Consider the following 17,170-nt stretch of genomic DNA (forward strand, 5'->3'; position numbering starts at 1 on the left):
CGCCTTGCTAGGTCGTAGCAAATGTAGCTGAAGGCTATGCTAACTATCGTCTCGGCAAATGAGAGCGTAATTCTCAGTGAACCATGGCTAGCAACGTCGGCTGTACAACTGGGACGAGTGCTAGTACGTCTCTCTAGACCTGCCGTGTGGTGGCGCTCGGTCTGCAATTACTGACAGTGGCGACACGCGGGTCCGTCGTATACTAGCGGACCGCGGCCGATTTAAAAGCTACCACCTAGCAAGTGTGGTGTCTGGCGGTGACACCACACATAACACAGCTCCCATCCCTGTCTCTGGCACTAATTACTCCACATCAAAATTATCAGTGTCATGAAGTATGCCTATGGTTGTTGATACTGTAACTTCTGATGTGAAAAACAGTACTATGTATGCACACTAAACTGCCACTTGGTGCAGTGGCTGATGGGAGTGAACGTAAATGAGAAATGCCTTTATAGTTCCTCCCATCAGACACAGCACAGAGTGTCAACTTATTTTGTGTGTATGGTACCTCTGGTCCTACTTTATGTCACATAATTTAAATATATTACTTGGGCTTTTGAGCACAGAATCTGCTAATAGGCTACTATGTTTTGTTTCTATCTGTAAGTACACCATACACATAAAAAACAACATTCATGGATACTAAATTTCCTCTTATTACATAAATCATGGGATATGTAACACTGTAAACACTTTGTACAGAACGAATCATACAATATTAATACTTACTTGAGGTTTTTCTCTTGTCATATCCAGATGCTAGACAGTTAAGAGCTGCAGTCACTACTGATGGTTCACTAAAGCCCAAAAACTTTTGGACTGCTTTGTCTACATATGGTTTCATTTCTTCTACATCTTTTTTTGACAAGTATGACGTCATTGTTACAAGAACGCTCCAACAACGATCACAACTGGAATCATAATGTATGTAATAAGTTAGATATCTCATCACAGAAATGAAGCAAATTACATATCACACTCTACAATGTTCTATAAGTATTATGGGTAATCCACACTGTATTCACTCGCTTACGATTCTCATCGAAAAATAATCTTTGATACGAAATCTATGATTTTTGTGCCAAATGAATTGAGTGGTTATCAAGTTTGCATAAACTGACACAGTTTACTTAAATGATGGGCGAGATCGTCTCATTTCTTCCTTACCCTGGGAATTCTTTGTGAAATTCAATAACAAACTGAAACGTCTTACTTTCCTTCATAGCCGCATTTGCATATTTCCACCTCTGGACAGAATGTCTAAAGGCTCATCTAGCTAATAACACTTTCATAGTGAGTGATAACAACACATCCGCCGCTACGAAGACTTGTGATTACAGTGTGTACATTACTACGCGCATTTACTAAAATAATAATATTTATGTGGTACTGAAAACGTAATAGCTGTTTACAAGGCAAAGATTAAATGAAATGCTCACAAGTGACGGAAATGAAGCCTACAGGTTATGTTCACGAAACACAACTACTGTTGGATTACAGCACATACAGAACAGGTAAAGCTAAAATATGCTACAAGAACGTATCTCGAAAGACAACTTCACTGTATTTTTCAAAACAACTCAGTGTCTCTACAGTACACAACACATACAGCCCACACATAAACTCCTAGCTCCATGCAAACACCGTGGTGCCAAAGATTATACATACGAAAACAAGTTTGCATCTTTGCCTCCACTCTGCCATCAACAGCTACCATACTATAGAGATCACTGATTGCCACCAACACAAGATTCTGCAATCATTGAAGTTCCGTGTCATAGGCCAAGGGCGTGGAGTATGACTACAACGTGCATCCGTTTGAACCTGCTTACTGTAGTCAAGCTTTTGCCTCCCTCTTTTATTTTTAGTTCACTGTCCCTACATTACGAAAGTGACGATTCGTTGATGACTCAGGATGTGTTCTATCACCCAATAACCAATCCGTTCTTTTAATCAAGATGAGCCATAAATTTAAATAACTTTTTTCATTCTTTTCCACTATTACACAAGAGAAGTTTGTAGTACAAAGGCTGAGAAGTGAAACGATAGGAAAAGTATTGTCCAAACATTTGAAAACATCGTGCTCTTGTTGATAGAGGAAATATACCATGGCCTACAGACACATCAGATAATATATATAAGCCAAAATATAGAGCATTTAACAGCTTACCCATTGTGGTTTTTTCTTTCAAGTACTGAATAGCATCCCTGACGGGATACCAATTCGATTCTACACAGAGTACGCGAAAGAACTTGCCCCCCTTCTAACAGCCGTGTACCGAAAGTCTCTAGAGGAACGGAAGGTTCCAAATGATTGGAAAAGAGCACAGGTAGTCCCAGTCTTCAAGAAGGGTCGTCGAGCAGATGCGCAAAACTATAGACCTATATCTCTGACGACGATCTGTTGAAGAATTTTAGAACATGATTTTGCTCGAGTATCATGTCGTTTTTGGAAACTCAGAATCTACTATGTAGGAATCAACATGGATTCCGGAAACAGCGCTCGTGTGAGACCCAACTCGCTTTATTTGTTCATGAGACCCAGAAAATATTAGATACAGGTTCCCAGGTAGATGCTATTTTTCTTGACTTCCGGAAGGCGTTCGATACAGTTCCACACTGTCGCCTGATAAACAAAGTAAGAGCCTACGGAATATCAGACCAGCTGTGTGGCTGGATTGAAGAGTTTTTAGCAAACAGAACACAGCATGTTGTTATCAACGGAGAGACGTCTACAGACGTTAAAGTAACCTCTGGCGTACCACAGGGGAGTGTTATGGGACCATTGCTTTTCACAATATATATAAATGACCTAGTAGATAGTGTCGGAAGTTCCATGCAGCTTTTCGCGGATGATGCTGTAGTATACAGAGAAGTTGCAGCATTAGAAAATTGTAGCGAAATGCAGGAAGATCTGCAGCGGATAGGCACTTGGTGCAGGGAGTAGCAACTGACCCTTAACATAGACAAATGTAATGTATTGCGAATACATAGAAAGAAGGATCCTTTATTGTATGATTATATGATAGCGGAACAAACACTGGTAGCAGTTACTTCTGTAAAATATCTGGGAGTATGCATGCAGAACGATTTGAAGTGGAATGATCATATAAAATTAATTGTTGGTAAGGCGGGTACCAGGTTGAGATTCATTGGGAGAGTCCTTAGAAAATGTAGTCCGTCAACAAGGGCGGTGGCTTACAAAACACTCGTTCGACCTATACTTGAGTATTGCTCCTCAGTGTGGGATCCGTACCAGATCGGGTTGACAGAGGAGATAGAGAAGATGCAAAGAAGAGCGGCGCGTTTCGTCACAGGGTTATCTGGTAACCGTGATAGCGTTACGGAGATGTTTAACAAACTCAAGTGGCAGACTTTGCAAGAGAGGCGCTCTGCATCGCGGTGTAGCTTGCTCGCCAGGTTTCGAGAGGGTGCGTTTCTGGATGAGGTATCGAATATATTGCTTCCCCCTACTTATACCTCCCGAGGAGATCACGAATGTAAAATTAGATCGATTAGAGCGCGTACTGAGGCTTTCAGACAGTCGTTCTTCCTGCGAACCATACGCGACTGGAATAGAAAAGGGAGGTACTGAAAGTGGCATGTAAAGTGCCCTCCGCCACACACCGTTGGGTGGCTTGCGGAGTATAAATGTAGATGTAGATGTAAAAACATCTGTACTTTCTACTTCAATATATCTTTCTTCTCGCTATTTACGTTCTTATTTATACACAGTATACGCTTTTCCTTTGTCCAAGTATTGAAAATCTAAATCTTTTTTTGCTTTCAGGCCTCTAGAAGAATGCTCATGGAAAAAATAGTCAAGTAATCACGGAATATCTAATGAAATAGAAAATAAGTCAGTAAGACTTTAAAGTATTTACATTGACTCCAAACTCCGCTTGGAGCACCATATCAATCACATATCGGAAAAAGTGTCTTGAGTGTCATACTTTATTTCGAAGCTAAGGATTTATTGACCTTGGATCACATAGACTTAGATGTGGATAACCTTAGGATGGCATACTTTGGACTATTCCAGTCACGTATGTTGTATAGTCTGATTGTATGGGGACAATCCCATGACATTAAGAATATTTTAAAAAGAAAATAAAAGTCCTATGTATAATTTTTTACAGGCTCAGAATACTCAAAATTATAAATTTATACTTATATGTGTTTTTTCTCTATGTTAGATATAATATTTCAGGATTTGCTGTAGGGGAGAAACTCATGAACACAGCAACAAAGCTAAGGCTAATTTAGATATACCAAGATACAGGTTAACAAGTACAGGAAATTCTCACAAAGTGAACACACTCAGAATTTTCAAGAAAGTACCAATCTGTTCGGTCTATGGACCTAAAATTTTTTACAATCATGTGGTACATCCGATTATCAGGTTACCCATTTTATTATATTAAATAATTATTTGAGATGCTTGAAGAGGATATTAGTATTAAACAAATTTTCCTATGAACTACCGTGTCATTATGTCCACTGAGCCAGGTGGCACAGTGGTTAGCACACTGAACTCGCATTTGTGAGGATGATGGTTCAAACCCATATCCAGAGATTCTGATTTAGGTTTTCCATGATTTCCCTAAATCGCTACAGGCAAATTATGGGATGGTTCCTTTGAAAGGGCATGGATGATTTTCTTCCCAATCCTTCTCTGATCCGAGCTTGTACTCTATCTCTAATGACCGTTTTATTGAAGAGACATTAAACACTAATCTCCTCCATCATTATGTGGTATGTTTATGCTTTGTACAATTAGGCTTGTATATTTTGTATAATCATGTCCCACATACTCTGTCCAATTATTATTGCAAAGTGTTTGTACCATACTACACTATAGTATAACTTACGGACACTAGCTCTTAGAAATTTACCTCTAGTTTATTTTATTATTATAATGCTTAATATGTGTACTACAGTTAATTGAAGTTATTTTATATCGCTATAAACCCATAAGTATTACTACATCCTGTATTATACAACAATGAAGAAGCCTGTTTCATTGTAAAATGATGAATGACGAATTCTTAATTTCCGATTCTTGATTTAAAAATATTTGCAGCATATTACAAAAACAAAGCAAACAATAAAATGAAGACAAAGAAGAAATGAAGCTACTTAATCTACTGCTGCAACATGAATAAGTCACATGAGAATAGGTCAGACTAGGTTCAGTTTTATTTGCATAAACTCAAAAATGAGATGATTCTCATGCATGTGGAAAATCTCAAGAAGTATAACTTAAAAACCATAAAATATCTGAAAATAATGCCCACTTCCCTATTCATTTATCAGCAGATTGTGAAGATTCGTGAATATGTCACAGTAAACTAGAACTGCTCATAGTTACAGAATTAATACACTGTCAGAATAAATGATAATTACACGTTTTTCATAAATTTATCACACACAAAATACCTTGTCTTGACTGTTATGACCAAGTACTGCCAAAACTGAAATCTAACAGACATTTTTACTTAAGCTGATCTAACAGCCCTTGTTAAGACATTCATCTACAGTAGAAGAAGTTGCCTACTGAAAAGTCTTCCAGATTCTGTTTAAACTGTACTTAATCTGAAACCAAGTTTTTAATGGTTGCTGGTAGTTTACTGAAGATGAGTGTCCCTGAATATTGGACCCCTTTTTGGACCAACATAAGATTTTAGGTCTTTATGTAGATTATTCCTAACAGTGATACTATGTACTGAGCTATTGGTTGGAATTAGAGACATATAATTTGCAACAAATTTCGTTAAGGAATAAATATACTGAGAAGCAGTGGTTAGAATACCCAATTCCTTGAACCGGTGTCTACATGATGGTCTTAAATTTACACCACAAATGAGTCTTATGCACTCTACGCTTTTGCACTCTAAAACTTTTTTCATGGTTTGATGAGTTACCCCAGAATATGATCCTATATGACATAATAGAATGAAAGCAACCAAAGTTTGCAAGTTTATTAATATTTATGTCTCCTAGATCTGGCATCATTCTCATTGCAAATACAGACCTATTTAGGTGCTTCAGCAGTTCGTGGTATGCCATTTCTAACTGAGTTTACTATTGAGTTGTAATCCCAGAAATTTAACACTGTCCACTGCTTCTGTCTGCATGTCTTCATATTTTGTACGTATGCTCGAAGGAAATCTCTTACAGGTTCTGAACTGCATATGGTGGGTCTTTTCAAAGTTTAATTTCAGTGAATTATCTTTAAACGATTTATTAATGTTAGTGAAAATTTGATTAGCAGCTGTTTCCAAATCTGTACTTGGATTGCTATTTATTGCAATGTTTGTATCATCTGCAAACAAAGCAAACTTAGCATCTGGCAAAGTAATAGATGAGAGGTCGTTAACGTACACAAAAAAGCAGTAGACCCAAGATGGACTCTTTAGGAACACCATACGTAATTAATTCCCAATCAGATGAAGACTGATTGCTTACTCCAGAGGTACTGCACAATGACACACTTTGTTCCTGTTAGTTATGTAAGACTTGAAACACTTTGCGGCACTGACTATGACACCATAACATTCTGATATACTTAAGAGAATGCTGTGAGTCACACAGTCAAAGGCTTGTGACAACTCACAGAAAATGCCACTCCCCTCTAATTTGTTATCTAATGAATTAAGTGCATTCTCACTGTACGTGTAAACAGCCGTCCCCATATCGGAACTGTTAAGGAAGCCAAACTGTGATTTCAACAATATATTTTTGCAGTTAGATACCTAAGAAGAAACTTGAACGCAACATTTCAAATATTTTAAAATAGCTGACAAAAGTAATATCGGTCGATGATTTGACGGTATTTCTTTAGCCTCTTCTTGTAAAGAGGCGTAACTTCAGCATATGTCAGCCAGTCTGGAAATATTCTGCTGATAAGACATTGGCCACACAAATGACTTAAGATAGAACTCTATTCATATGAACACTCTTTGATTAATTTCATTGATATTTACCATAACCACTGGAATACTTTGATTTTAAGGTTTTTATGATAGATGCTACCTGTTTGGGAGAAGTGAGTGTCATTTCCATTTCACCAATGTTATATGTAGACCTGGTTTCAGATATTCTATTGCACTGGTTACTAAACCTGATAATACCAAACTGTCAGTAACAGAAACAAAGTACTTTATTAGATGTTGTCAGCACTACGTGCACTTAATTTCCAATATTAGCAGACAAAGCCACCAGTATCTACTTTCTCCCAGAAAGACCTCGATGTTGACATCCCATTCCTTTCTATTAATGGCTTATGTGAACGCTGCTATGTGAAATGCATTTTGGAATGTTTTGACATTCCGTTCATGTCAACTGTGAAGTGATCTTAATATCACAAGAAGATTTCTTTAACTACTTTTGCTTAGATAGTTTTATGTCTGTTATGCTTGGAATTGTGATAAGGTCTGCACATAAAAGATTTTTTGTCATGGGACTGTTCGATTAGTTACTGCCAAATGTACTGTCACATTGGTCCATTCCAACTAGACATTGGTGACCAAAACGTCAAAATAATCCTCATTGAATTTCAAAGAATGGCATTGGCACAAATGGTCAACAAATCGCAATGGAACATGATGGAAACATCAACGATTTTTGGGAATAGAATTTTGACTATGATGTTGGTTGGGGGGGGGGGGGAGACAGGCTTCAGTTACTAACATCTGACGTATTCTCGTTGTACTCGTTCATGTTATAATAGTGAATTTTGTTCTTTTGCGTTATTTAAATATTTATATTACTGTTCTATTTGTTTCCATGACATGTTGCAAAAGGTATCCTGAGGACTTGGATTTTTTCTAATGAGTATTCTTCTACAACAGTAGTGTGTGTGCACAAATGAGGACGTAAATTAATGGAGCCTGTTTCAATGAAAATCCTTTTTGAACAGTGAAAAAAAAGATCTATTGAAGATGAAAAGTACAGTTCGTTTTGACATTATTTGATACTCAGAAAGAGAACAAACCACAATGATTAATGTCTTAAAATGTAAATATTCTCTCTACCAAATAGATGTTCATGTTTAGAAATGTTTAGAAAACACTTTTTCTTTTCTTTCACTTCTCAGCTGAATACGGGAAATTTAACAAACAGCCTCTCTCTAGAACATCGGACATAAATTTGCTTTGAGTAGGCCTAGTAATAAACTCTATCTTTGTTAATTCCATACTTTTCATACTACATTCCAATAACGGTGTCTCATAACCTCTGTTTTATCCCTTAGTACTGGGATAAATGAAGCCACACTGTCTTGAAGTTCCTTGCACTGTGAACACATCTCCATTTGATGGTGATGTTGCCTTCAGTTCCATTGATGTCCAGGGCGAATTGACCTATAGACATCAACAGGTAGACTTTTGTGGCGCAGCAGCTTGAGGTTACAACACATGTATAGCAGGTAATGACCCACTCAGGAGGGGGGGGGGGGGGCTGTTTGAACCATTATTCATTGACCACATTCAGCACACAAGAAGATGTGAAAAGAAGTATCCAGACCTTCGAGTTATTGGCAGCTAATATTGGTCTACTAATTATCTCTCAAAAGACAGAGTATATGACCATAGGAAGAAAGATCCAAAACTCTCAAGATTTAAGTGTGAACCACACCAGGCATAAACACGTGAAAGAGTTCAAATATCTAGGATCAATTTTTACAGAAGTAACATCAACTAAAGCAGAGATAAAAGAGCATCTGCAGGTGGGAAACAGATGCTATCACTCTCTAGACCCTATATTAAAACTCAACAACTAAAGCTATGGTTGTCTAAGACATTAATAATGCCAGTAGTACTTTGTGGTTCTCAAACTTGGAGCACTCGAAAACAAGAACTTAACTGACTGCTTACATTTGAAAGAAAGGTCCCCAGGAAAATATCTGGACCAGTCCGAGATGAGGCTACTGGCGAATGGATAAGATGGCATAACACAGAATTAGAAGAGCTATTCAAGGAGCCTAACATCTCGAGAGTGGTGAAAAGCAAAAGACTGCAATGGGCTAGACAAGTAGAATGGAGGCAACAAGGTGGCCCAAAGTTGCAATGGACTGGATCCCATCAGGCAGCAGACCAGTGGGAAGACCTAGAAACAGGTGGATCGATGGAGTGAGAGAAGACTTGTTGCAGCTGCGAGTCACGGAAAACTAGAGACAGATAGCAGAAGACAGAGACAGATGGAGACCTCTGTGGCGCGTGGTGGCGCACTGTGGTGGCGCGTGGTTCACTGGGCCTGATCGCGGGAATGAATGAATGAATGAATGATATTCAGCACATATTCCTTGAGGGGAAAGACATATTTTTGCCTAACAGAAGAGGCCCATCAGACACATGTCTGCAGTTTCTCAAAGTAAAAAATCTTGTGGGCTTTACTTTAAAACGTAAAATGTAATATGGGTCCCATCACTCTTTATAAACAGTTACCTTTTGCACACAGAAGAAAACAATAAGAGGTATAACCTAAGTCACCCTGTACATCAGCATTAAAGATATACTTATAAATATGTAAGTACAAAGCTATTTAGGTCGTAACTTTTACAGAAAACTCATGTCCCACTGAATATCTTCAAAAGTAGAACACAAAAATGGCTGAACAGAAAGACTTTTTGCACACTCAAATAATTTGAAAACAGTTCAGAATAAAATCTTATTAAAATCATTAGACTTACTGTAGTTCCATTCCAGAAATTATATATTCCTTCTTGAAAAGTTTCTTTTGTATATATACTGCTTTGCCAGACTTGGACAAGATAGATAAGGTAACGTAACATATTAACAACTTGGTGGAAATGAATGAAAGTGTGGAAGCATGTTGGCAGATGCCGCCCAGTCGTGCACATGAAGCTAGATGCCACATGGCGTAAGGTCAGCGTGACTATAGCGCCAAATGAGGCTGGTCCAGAAAACCGAGGCACTCGAAGGAATGGGAAAAGATAGTGTTTATCAGTCAGTGATCAGTTAAGATGCGCTGTGGTAGTGTTCCTCATAACAGCATGGCCCAGAGGAACATTTGGATGACTTCAGATGGAAAAGAATCGTCAGGGTACAGGAAGAAGGGCGAAGTATGGTGATGAAGCACTCCAGTATGAGCATACAGCATACAGCAGAGGAGGTAGCCAGGGTACTGGAAGCAGACTGAAGTCTGATGATGTAGCACTCCAGTCTGAAACAGAGGAGGTGGCTGACCACAGCTAACTACAGGAGTAGATGTCTGCTACATTGAGCAACAGGCAAAGAGGAACCCACGTTAAACAGTCGACGCAATTGTGAACATATTTAACATGCTTGCAAGACACACAATCTTACAATAAACAGTGGCACAGGCCTGCACACAGGTGTCCTCTTTGGCTATGTCATGTTCTTTTGACACTCACACATTGGCAAGATTGGACCAATGGAGAGTAGGGTCATGTGCTCTTCTCAGATGAGAGTGTATTTAGTGTGGGTAGTGATTCTGGATGTGCCCTCACATGATAAGAGGTAGGAACATGAAATACACTCAGGAACATTATTGAACATGATCGTTTTGGTGATGCAGATGTTATGGTGTAGGGGGAGGGGGCATAATGTTGAAGGGCCATACTGACTTCCAAATGTTTGAAAAGGTACACTCACTGAACAATGTTATTGTGATACTTCACTTCTGCCTTACATGTGTGTTTTGAGGGGAGCATACAGCCATGACTTCACTTTTAGGGATGAAAATGTGCGACGACTCTGAGTAATGCTGGTGGAAGAGGTACTGGAACAAGATGATATACAGCAAATAGACTGACCTGTCGATTCATCCACCTTAAATCCCATAAAGCATGTGCTGGGTGTGGTGGAGTCATGTACTGCAGCACATCCACATGCATCAACGGCCATTCAACAGTTGTCAAATGCGTTGGTGGAGGAATCGGAAGCCCTATCATAAGAACTCCTTACCAACCTTGTGGAGACCATGGAAGCACATTGCATTGCCATCTGCGGTGAACACACATCCTATTAAGAAGCATGTGCTCCTTTTCTAACATCCAGGGAACCATTATAAATCGTGGTGACTGCAGTGTAATTATCGTCTTTGAATAAAAGCGTCGTTTCTATTAGTCTAATTGCGTGTTTCTTTCAGTTATCTTCTATACTGTACTGTAGTAGTTCTTACTGTGTATGGCCCACGTTTCATCGAGCTGTGTTACTTGTGTAGCGTTTTAAAGTCTAGCGGCATGGAAAGCAGCCTAGAAATGAAATCAGGCTGCTGCTGTGATACATCACTGACGATGCCCCTGAAAGTTAGTAGAAAGTGCCCACTTCTCCATCAGCATCCATTTGTGTACCAATGATCTGAAGTGCCAGGAAGCTTATGCAGTATGACCAACTACCCATGACAGCTGCCAGATGACAGCATAACGTGCAAATCTATTTAGCTAACAAAATAAGATATATTACCATTGGCTGCCCTATCTGGTGACACATGGCAACCAGGGAAATTAATTCTTTTCTGAGTGTTGCAAAAAAAAGATAATCTCTGTGGTGACTAGTAAATGGGCCCTCAGGCACTCAATATTTATTGCACAATGCTGAGTATTGTACAATAATATTTACTGTATGATAGTGGTATAGACGATTTAGGTGATGCATTGAATGAGTCTGGAGCCGGCCAGAGTGGCCGAGCGGTTCTAGGCGCTACAGTCTGGAACCGCACGACCAGTGCGGTCGCAGGTTCGAATCCTGCCTCGTGCATGGATGTGTGTGATGTCCTTAGGTTAGTTAGGTTTAAGTAGTTTTAAGTTCTAGGGGACTGATGACCTCAGCAGTTAAGTCCCATAGTGCTCAGAGCCATTTGAACCAACCATTTTTGAATGAGTCTGTAGAGCTTTAAAAATATTGACACTCGCTCAATATATTGTAAAATAATCGTACATTGCACTGTGTTAGGCTGGTATTGTGCAGGACAAGGCTGTTCCTGCTGTGACTTCATGATTTGTGGATACTGATACAGTAAAGTCACGTGAATATGCGTACATCAGGAATGACAGATGAAAGGAATTGTCTATTAAAGTGCGTTCAGGGAAGAAGTTTCATTACATATTTAATACTTATCCACTAATTATCTGTAGAAACATTCAACAAAAGTGTTTAAGTGCAGGTAAGTAACACTGCAACTGGTTATTTGTTCATTTCAGAGGCTTGAATTGCTTATTGTAGGAACACACAGTGGCACTACCTACCTATCCTCTACAATAATGTATCTTCCTCTTTTCATGTTTATTGATTGCTCACAGCATTACAAAAAGTGAAATCCGACGGGTATATGCCAACAATATCTTTACATAAGGTACCAATCCACAGAGAGGTTTCTAGATCATTTTTAAAATTTTTCTACAATCATCTGGCTCTGCTTCAAGTGGTCTCTGTATATTATTATGGCCATGTGCAGAACGACTACCAAGTCAATTTTTCACCCATTGTCATGCTTTATTTTTTCTTCTTAACACACAGCGATTGCAGATGCAGTACATGTGAGCTCTACATCATCAAGTGCAACACATTCACCACAAAGACAGAGTTCTAACAATGTGTCCTGACATAAACATAAGTCAATAATTTTATGCCGTTCATGGTCTCTGTAGTTTTGCGCAAGATAGTTACACAATATTATTGCTCAATAAATACTGAGTGTGTGAAGGTCACTAAAGGCTGCAGGTTCGGCTTTCTACCATGACTGATCTGAGCCTGTATCCTCTCTAGCTACTTCCATCAGACAAGACACAATACGTAGTAAACTAGAAATTGTTTGAAAATTCATTTCCGTTCTCTAGCACTTAAATTCGTTGTTTCGTTTGATAAATACTGTGAGGCGTGAAGAAGCCTAATGAGAATGCAGAATATGTATGTAAGCTTTAACACGATTACACTCATCAGCCAGAACATTATGATCACCTACGTAATAGCTGGTCTGCCCACCTTTGGCTCTGATAACAGCAGCAGCTTGTCGGGGCATTGAAGCGATGAAGCCTTGATAGGTCGCTGGAGAGAGCTGGCACCACATCTGCACACATAAGTCACCTAATTCCCGTATGTTCAGTCACGTCCCAGATGAGTTTGTTCTGTTACAGATATGGAGAGCGGGGGAACCAGCACATCAATTGTAACATGCCATTGTGTTCCTTGAATTACTCCATCACACTCCTGGCCTTTGACATGATGCATTATCTTGTTGAAACACGATTGTCATGAAGGGGTGTAACCGGTGTGCAGCCAGTGTACAATACTCATTGGCCGTCATGGTGCCTTGCATGAGCTCCACTGGACCCATGGACGGCTAAGTGAACATTCCCCAGAGCACAATGCGTCTGTTGCCAGCTTGTCTCCTTCCAGCAGTGCTGTTACCCTGGCAGACATTGGATTAGCACTCTCCCATCGGCACGATGAAGAAGGCACTGAGATTCATCAGACCACAAAATGCTCTCCCACTGCGTCAACGTCCAGTACTAAATGCATCCATTTCAGTCATAGTTGCTGATGTCATGATGTTGACATTGGCACATCTGTGGGTCGTTGGCTGAGTGGGACCATCGTTTGGAGTGTTTGGTGCACTGTGTGTTCAGATACACTTGTACTCTGCCTAGCATTAATGTCTGATGTTTGCCACAGTTCGCTTTCTGTCCTGTTTTAACAGTCTGCCCAACCTGCAACATCTACCATGTGTAATGAGGGATGGCAGCCCGATCCAACGACGTCTAGATGTGGTTTCACCTCGATTTCGCCACATGTTGAGGACACTCACCACAGCACTCCTCAAAGATGCGACATGCTGATCCTACAGGCCATCCCAATCTGCCCTCAGTCAAACTCAGATAGATCGCAACTTGCCCATTCTACAAATGGACAGCTCGCTCACTGATACCACACGCACCATGTGTGTGTCTGACTAGCAGATCATTTCTTACCTGGTGACGCTGATATCGCTCAGATGGGTTTATATTGATAGTAGGGTGGTGGTCATAGTATTCTGGCTGATCAGTGTGTAATTTAATGCTTTAAGAATAAATACACCTTCCTTGCACCGATGAATACCAGTAGCTGTCAAGGAAAGAACCAAAGTGGAAATTTAAAACGGTTGTAATGGCTTTTATTATATTTTTCAATGTCACTGAGTCATGTTTGACGGTGACAGAGACTCATACTTCACGCTAAAAGCTTCTAAATATGGTTATTGTTAAAACCAGGAATAACGCAATAAACACATCACTAATACAAGTAATTCTGTTACTATGCACCAAGTTGTAGATGAAGATTTATATAAAGTGATGGTGGTTATACCACTGTCCATGAAGTGCAAGTGAAATGCAGAATTTTGGCAGAAATCACAAGTCCGTTGACATACTAAGCCTAGGGAAGGTTGAAGTCCAAGTTAAAGTATAGCATTCGGATTCTAGGTCCAGAGCACAGCCAAGTCTACAACGTACAGCAACTCCACCGCAGTGTAGCCTTCCGAGTTGCGGAGTAGAAGATAGCACGATGAGAATTGGCTTTCAGACGTCAGTAGTGACGTCAAATAAGGCTGCATAGTTAATGGAGCCTGCAGCTGTAGTCGCTGTATACTCTGGGTAGCCAATCGCTGTGTGTTATGTGTGGCCAATCTCTGTGGTTTGAAGTGAGCATGCACAAAGGCAGCCTGCGATATTAGACAGCAGACCACACTCGGAGAAATGCGAGCAGCAATGCGTTTCTGAGCCTCATGGAATGGAGCACCACACTGTTCGGTGTGGAGATTTAGTAATGGTGTGTATCACAATTACATTATGTCTGACGATGATCAGAGGCAACAAGAATTACCAATATTTCATACTGAAAACCCCTAATGCCAGAAGACATTATGTATAGAATAAAGAAGGCAGACACCATTCTGACATTACTCTCTGGCATGTTACATGGTTGCTAATATGGCCGAGTTCAAGTTTTTTCCTTTCTTCAGGAACTTTGATTATTTTTGGCTGACAGATATGGTCATAGCTTCTTTTTTGCGGATACAGGTTTGATTACCTAGGTTATGGATATTATTAGATTATTTTTTATTGGATTTTTTCTTTCAGAGATTGGTTTGATGTTACATTCTTGTCCATAGTTCTTTGCATTGTCGATCCTTGTTTACATTACAGATTTTAAGATCAGAATTCTCATACAGTCTCTGATCAGTTTAACTGTACCTCTCTATTTGGTTTATGTTCGATAGAAAAATGGGCTAAATCATGAATGAGACCTTTGCCCTTACATTGAACTGTTTCTTAAGTTTTGTTCTTTCGTTAAGTAATTTTTATGGAAAAGCCGTGGGTTTTACCAAATTCTTTCATTAGTTGCTTAAATTACATATGTTAAGTTGGAGTTGTTGTTGGCCTCTTGATTCGTCAGTGGATCAGCATTCTGTTGTTCCAGACAAGGGTGTACATATTGACATATGAAAAGGAACTCTCACAACAGTAGCAAAGGGTACAGCTTGTGGGAGTGCCACCGATCGGTTGTGGCAGCAAGAACAAATAAATAATAGCAGATTCCTAGTGAGGGAAAAGCACAGCAATAATCAATTAGCAGCAAAGGCAGAGTCGTGATCTGTCATTAAGATATTATAATTTACTTCACACTAGAATCTGGCAGATTAGGGAGGTAAGGTCTACATTATATTCTATTGTTTTGTCATAACATAATTTGTCCTCTTGTTAAAAACAATTATTGTCCATCACCTAGTGGTGTATTACACACTCTCTGTTTACAAATTGTTTATTACTTTTTATGACTGACACACACACACACACACACACACACACACACACACACACACACACACACACACACACACACAGATATATATATATATATATATATATATATATATATATATATATATATATATATATATATATACAGCCAGCCAGTTTGCAGTCTTAGCAACACATGTACATTATCAAATTTAAAAGTGTCAGAAGCACACACTGTTCTCCTTAACAATGACACCATGTAACCTGATTGACAGTTACCTGCTGTAATGAGATCTTACTCAGTCTACATGTGGCATGTAGAACAGTTCAACAGTTCTTCTTGACATATTGCAGGTGTGCTCATGGGCTGAGTGCTTTGTCATTTATACATCACTAAAGAAATGCCTTCGCCATCGAGGCCACTGCTTGCAAGTAACTTGGATTCACAATTTATTTTTCGAGTCCACAACTAAAGCCTTCCCTTCAGGTCCATGGCATGGCACCAGCTCACATATATTTAGTTAGACTAGTTAACGTTTTAGCTTTTCATATTGTCAATTTGCAATATACAAATCTCTCTGACATGTATCATTTCCTTACAAAATAATTTTCTGTTACACTGTTATCCAAAATCTCACATGATTGCTAATTATCCTGTTACCAATGAAATATTATGCTACCTATACAAGCATTTCTTTTAATCTAAGCATGTAGATTCTCTTTAAGCACCTTTGCCCTAGGGCTGGTTTACATATGCTCTTAGCTGGTGTCTAGAATGCACACAGACATTGTTTAAATATGGAATACATAGGCTGCTATTTGTTATTTGACTATGTATTTTCTATTGCACCTACTTGTGTCAACCCCAGCAAGAAAATTAATCACCAGCAAGATTGAGCAGTACAACAAAATTAGAACTCCCTCTTAATAACCAGCAAAATTCTGATAGTAGCTTTAGGTCCTTTTGAGGACTCATAACAACTCAAAGTCAGCAGTTGCTAAACCTGAGTATCTAGCTTATTACATGGAAAATGGATAATTCTTGCTGCCTAAATTTATTTTAATTGCTTTGCTATTATGTGGATATACCCATAAACTTTTTTTTTCTTTAACATACAGACAGAGGGGTCCAGAAAAATGTAGACACTCTTCGATAGTTATATCTTTGGAATACAATGACATATCGTTGCAGTTTTGCGCCGTAGCATAGACCAGATCTTGGCGCACATTTCCCAGTGGATGACAGTGCAGCAATGTATGTAGTAAGTTTGTTTTTTGAACTATGAAAGGTCATATTGAAGTGATGGAGGCACAGCAGCAATGGCATAATGTGTATGGAACTCAGCTACCAACATGTACAACAATTTATCATATTTGGGATAAATTTTAAGCCGATGGCACTGTTCA

General features: G+C 39.2%; 1 protein-coding gene across 1 annotated transcript in view; it reads right to left on the bottom strand.

The window, feature by feature from the left end:
- Positions 1 to 1,671, bottom strand: part of LOC126187666 (U4/U6 small nuclear ribonucleoprotein Prp3) — a 66,578-nt gene extending 64,907 nt beyond the window's left edge. The window contains exons 1-2 of the mRNA XM_049928895.1: positions 1,443 to 1,671; positions 733 to 914 (exon numbers count right to left, since the gene is read on the bottom strand). Of these exons, the coding sequence (XP_049784852.1) occupies positions 733 to 883 (151 nt within the window). The 5' untranslated portion in view covers positions 884 to 914; positions 1,443 to 1,671. The remainder of the gene's footprint in view (positions 1 to 732; positions 915 to 1,442) is intronic.
- Between the last annotated feature and the right edge of the window lie 15,499 nt (positions 1,672 to 17,170).

Source organism: Schistocerca cancellata, chromosome 5 (genome assembly GCF_023864275.1).
Source record: "Schistocerca cancellata isolate TAMUIC-IGC-003103 chromosome 5, iqSchCanc2.1, whole genome shotgun sequence".
Classification (NCBI taxonomy): domain Eukaryota; kingdom Metazoa; phylum Arthropoda; class Insecta; order Orthoptera; family Acrididae; genus Schistocerca; species Schistocerca cancellata.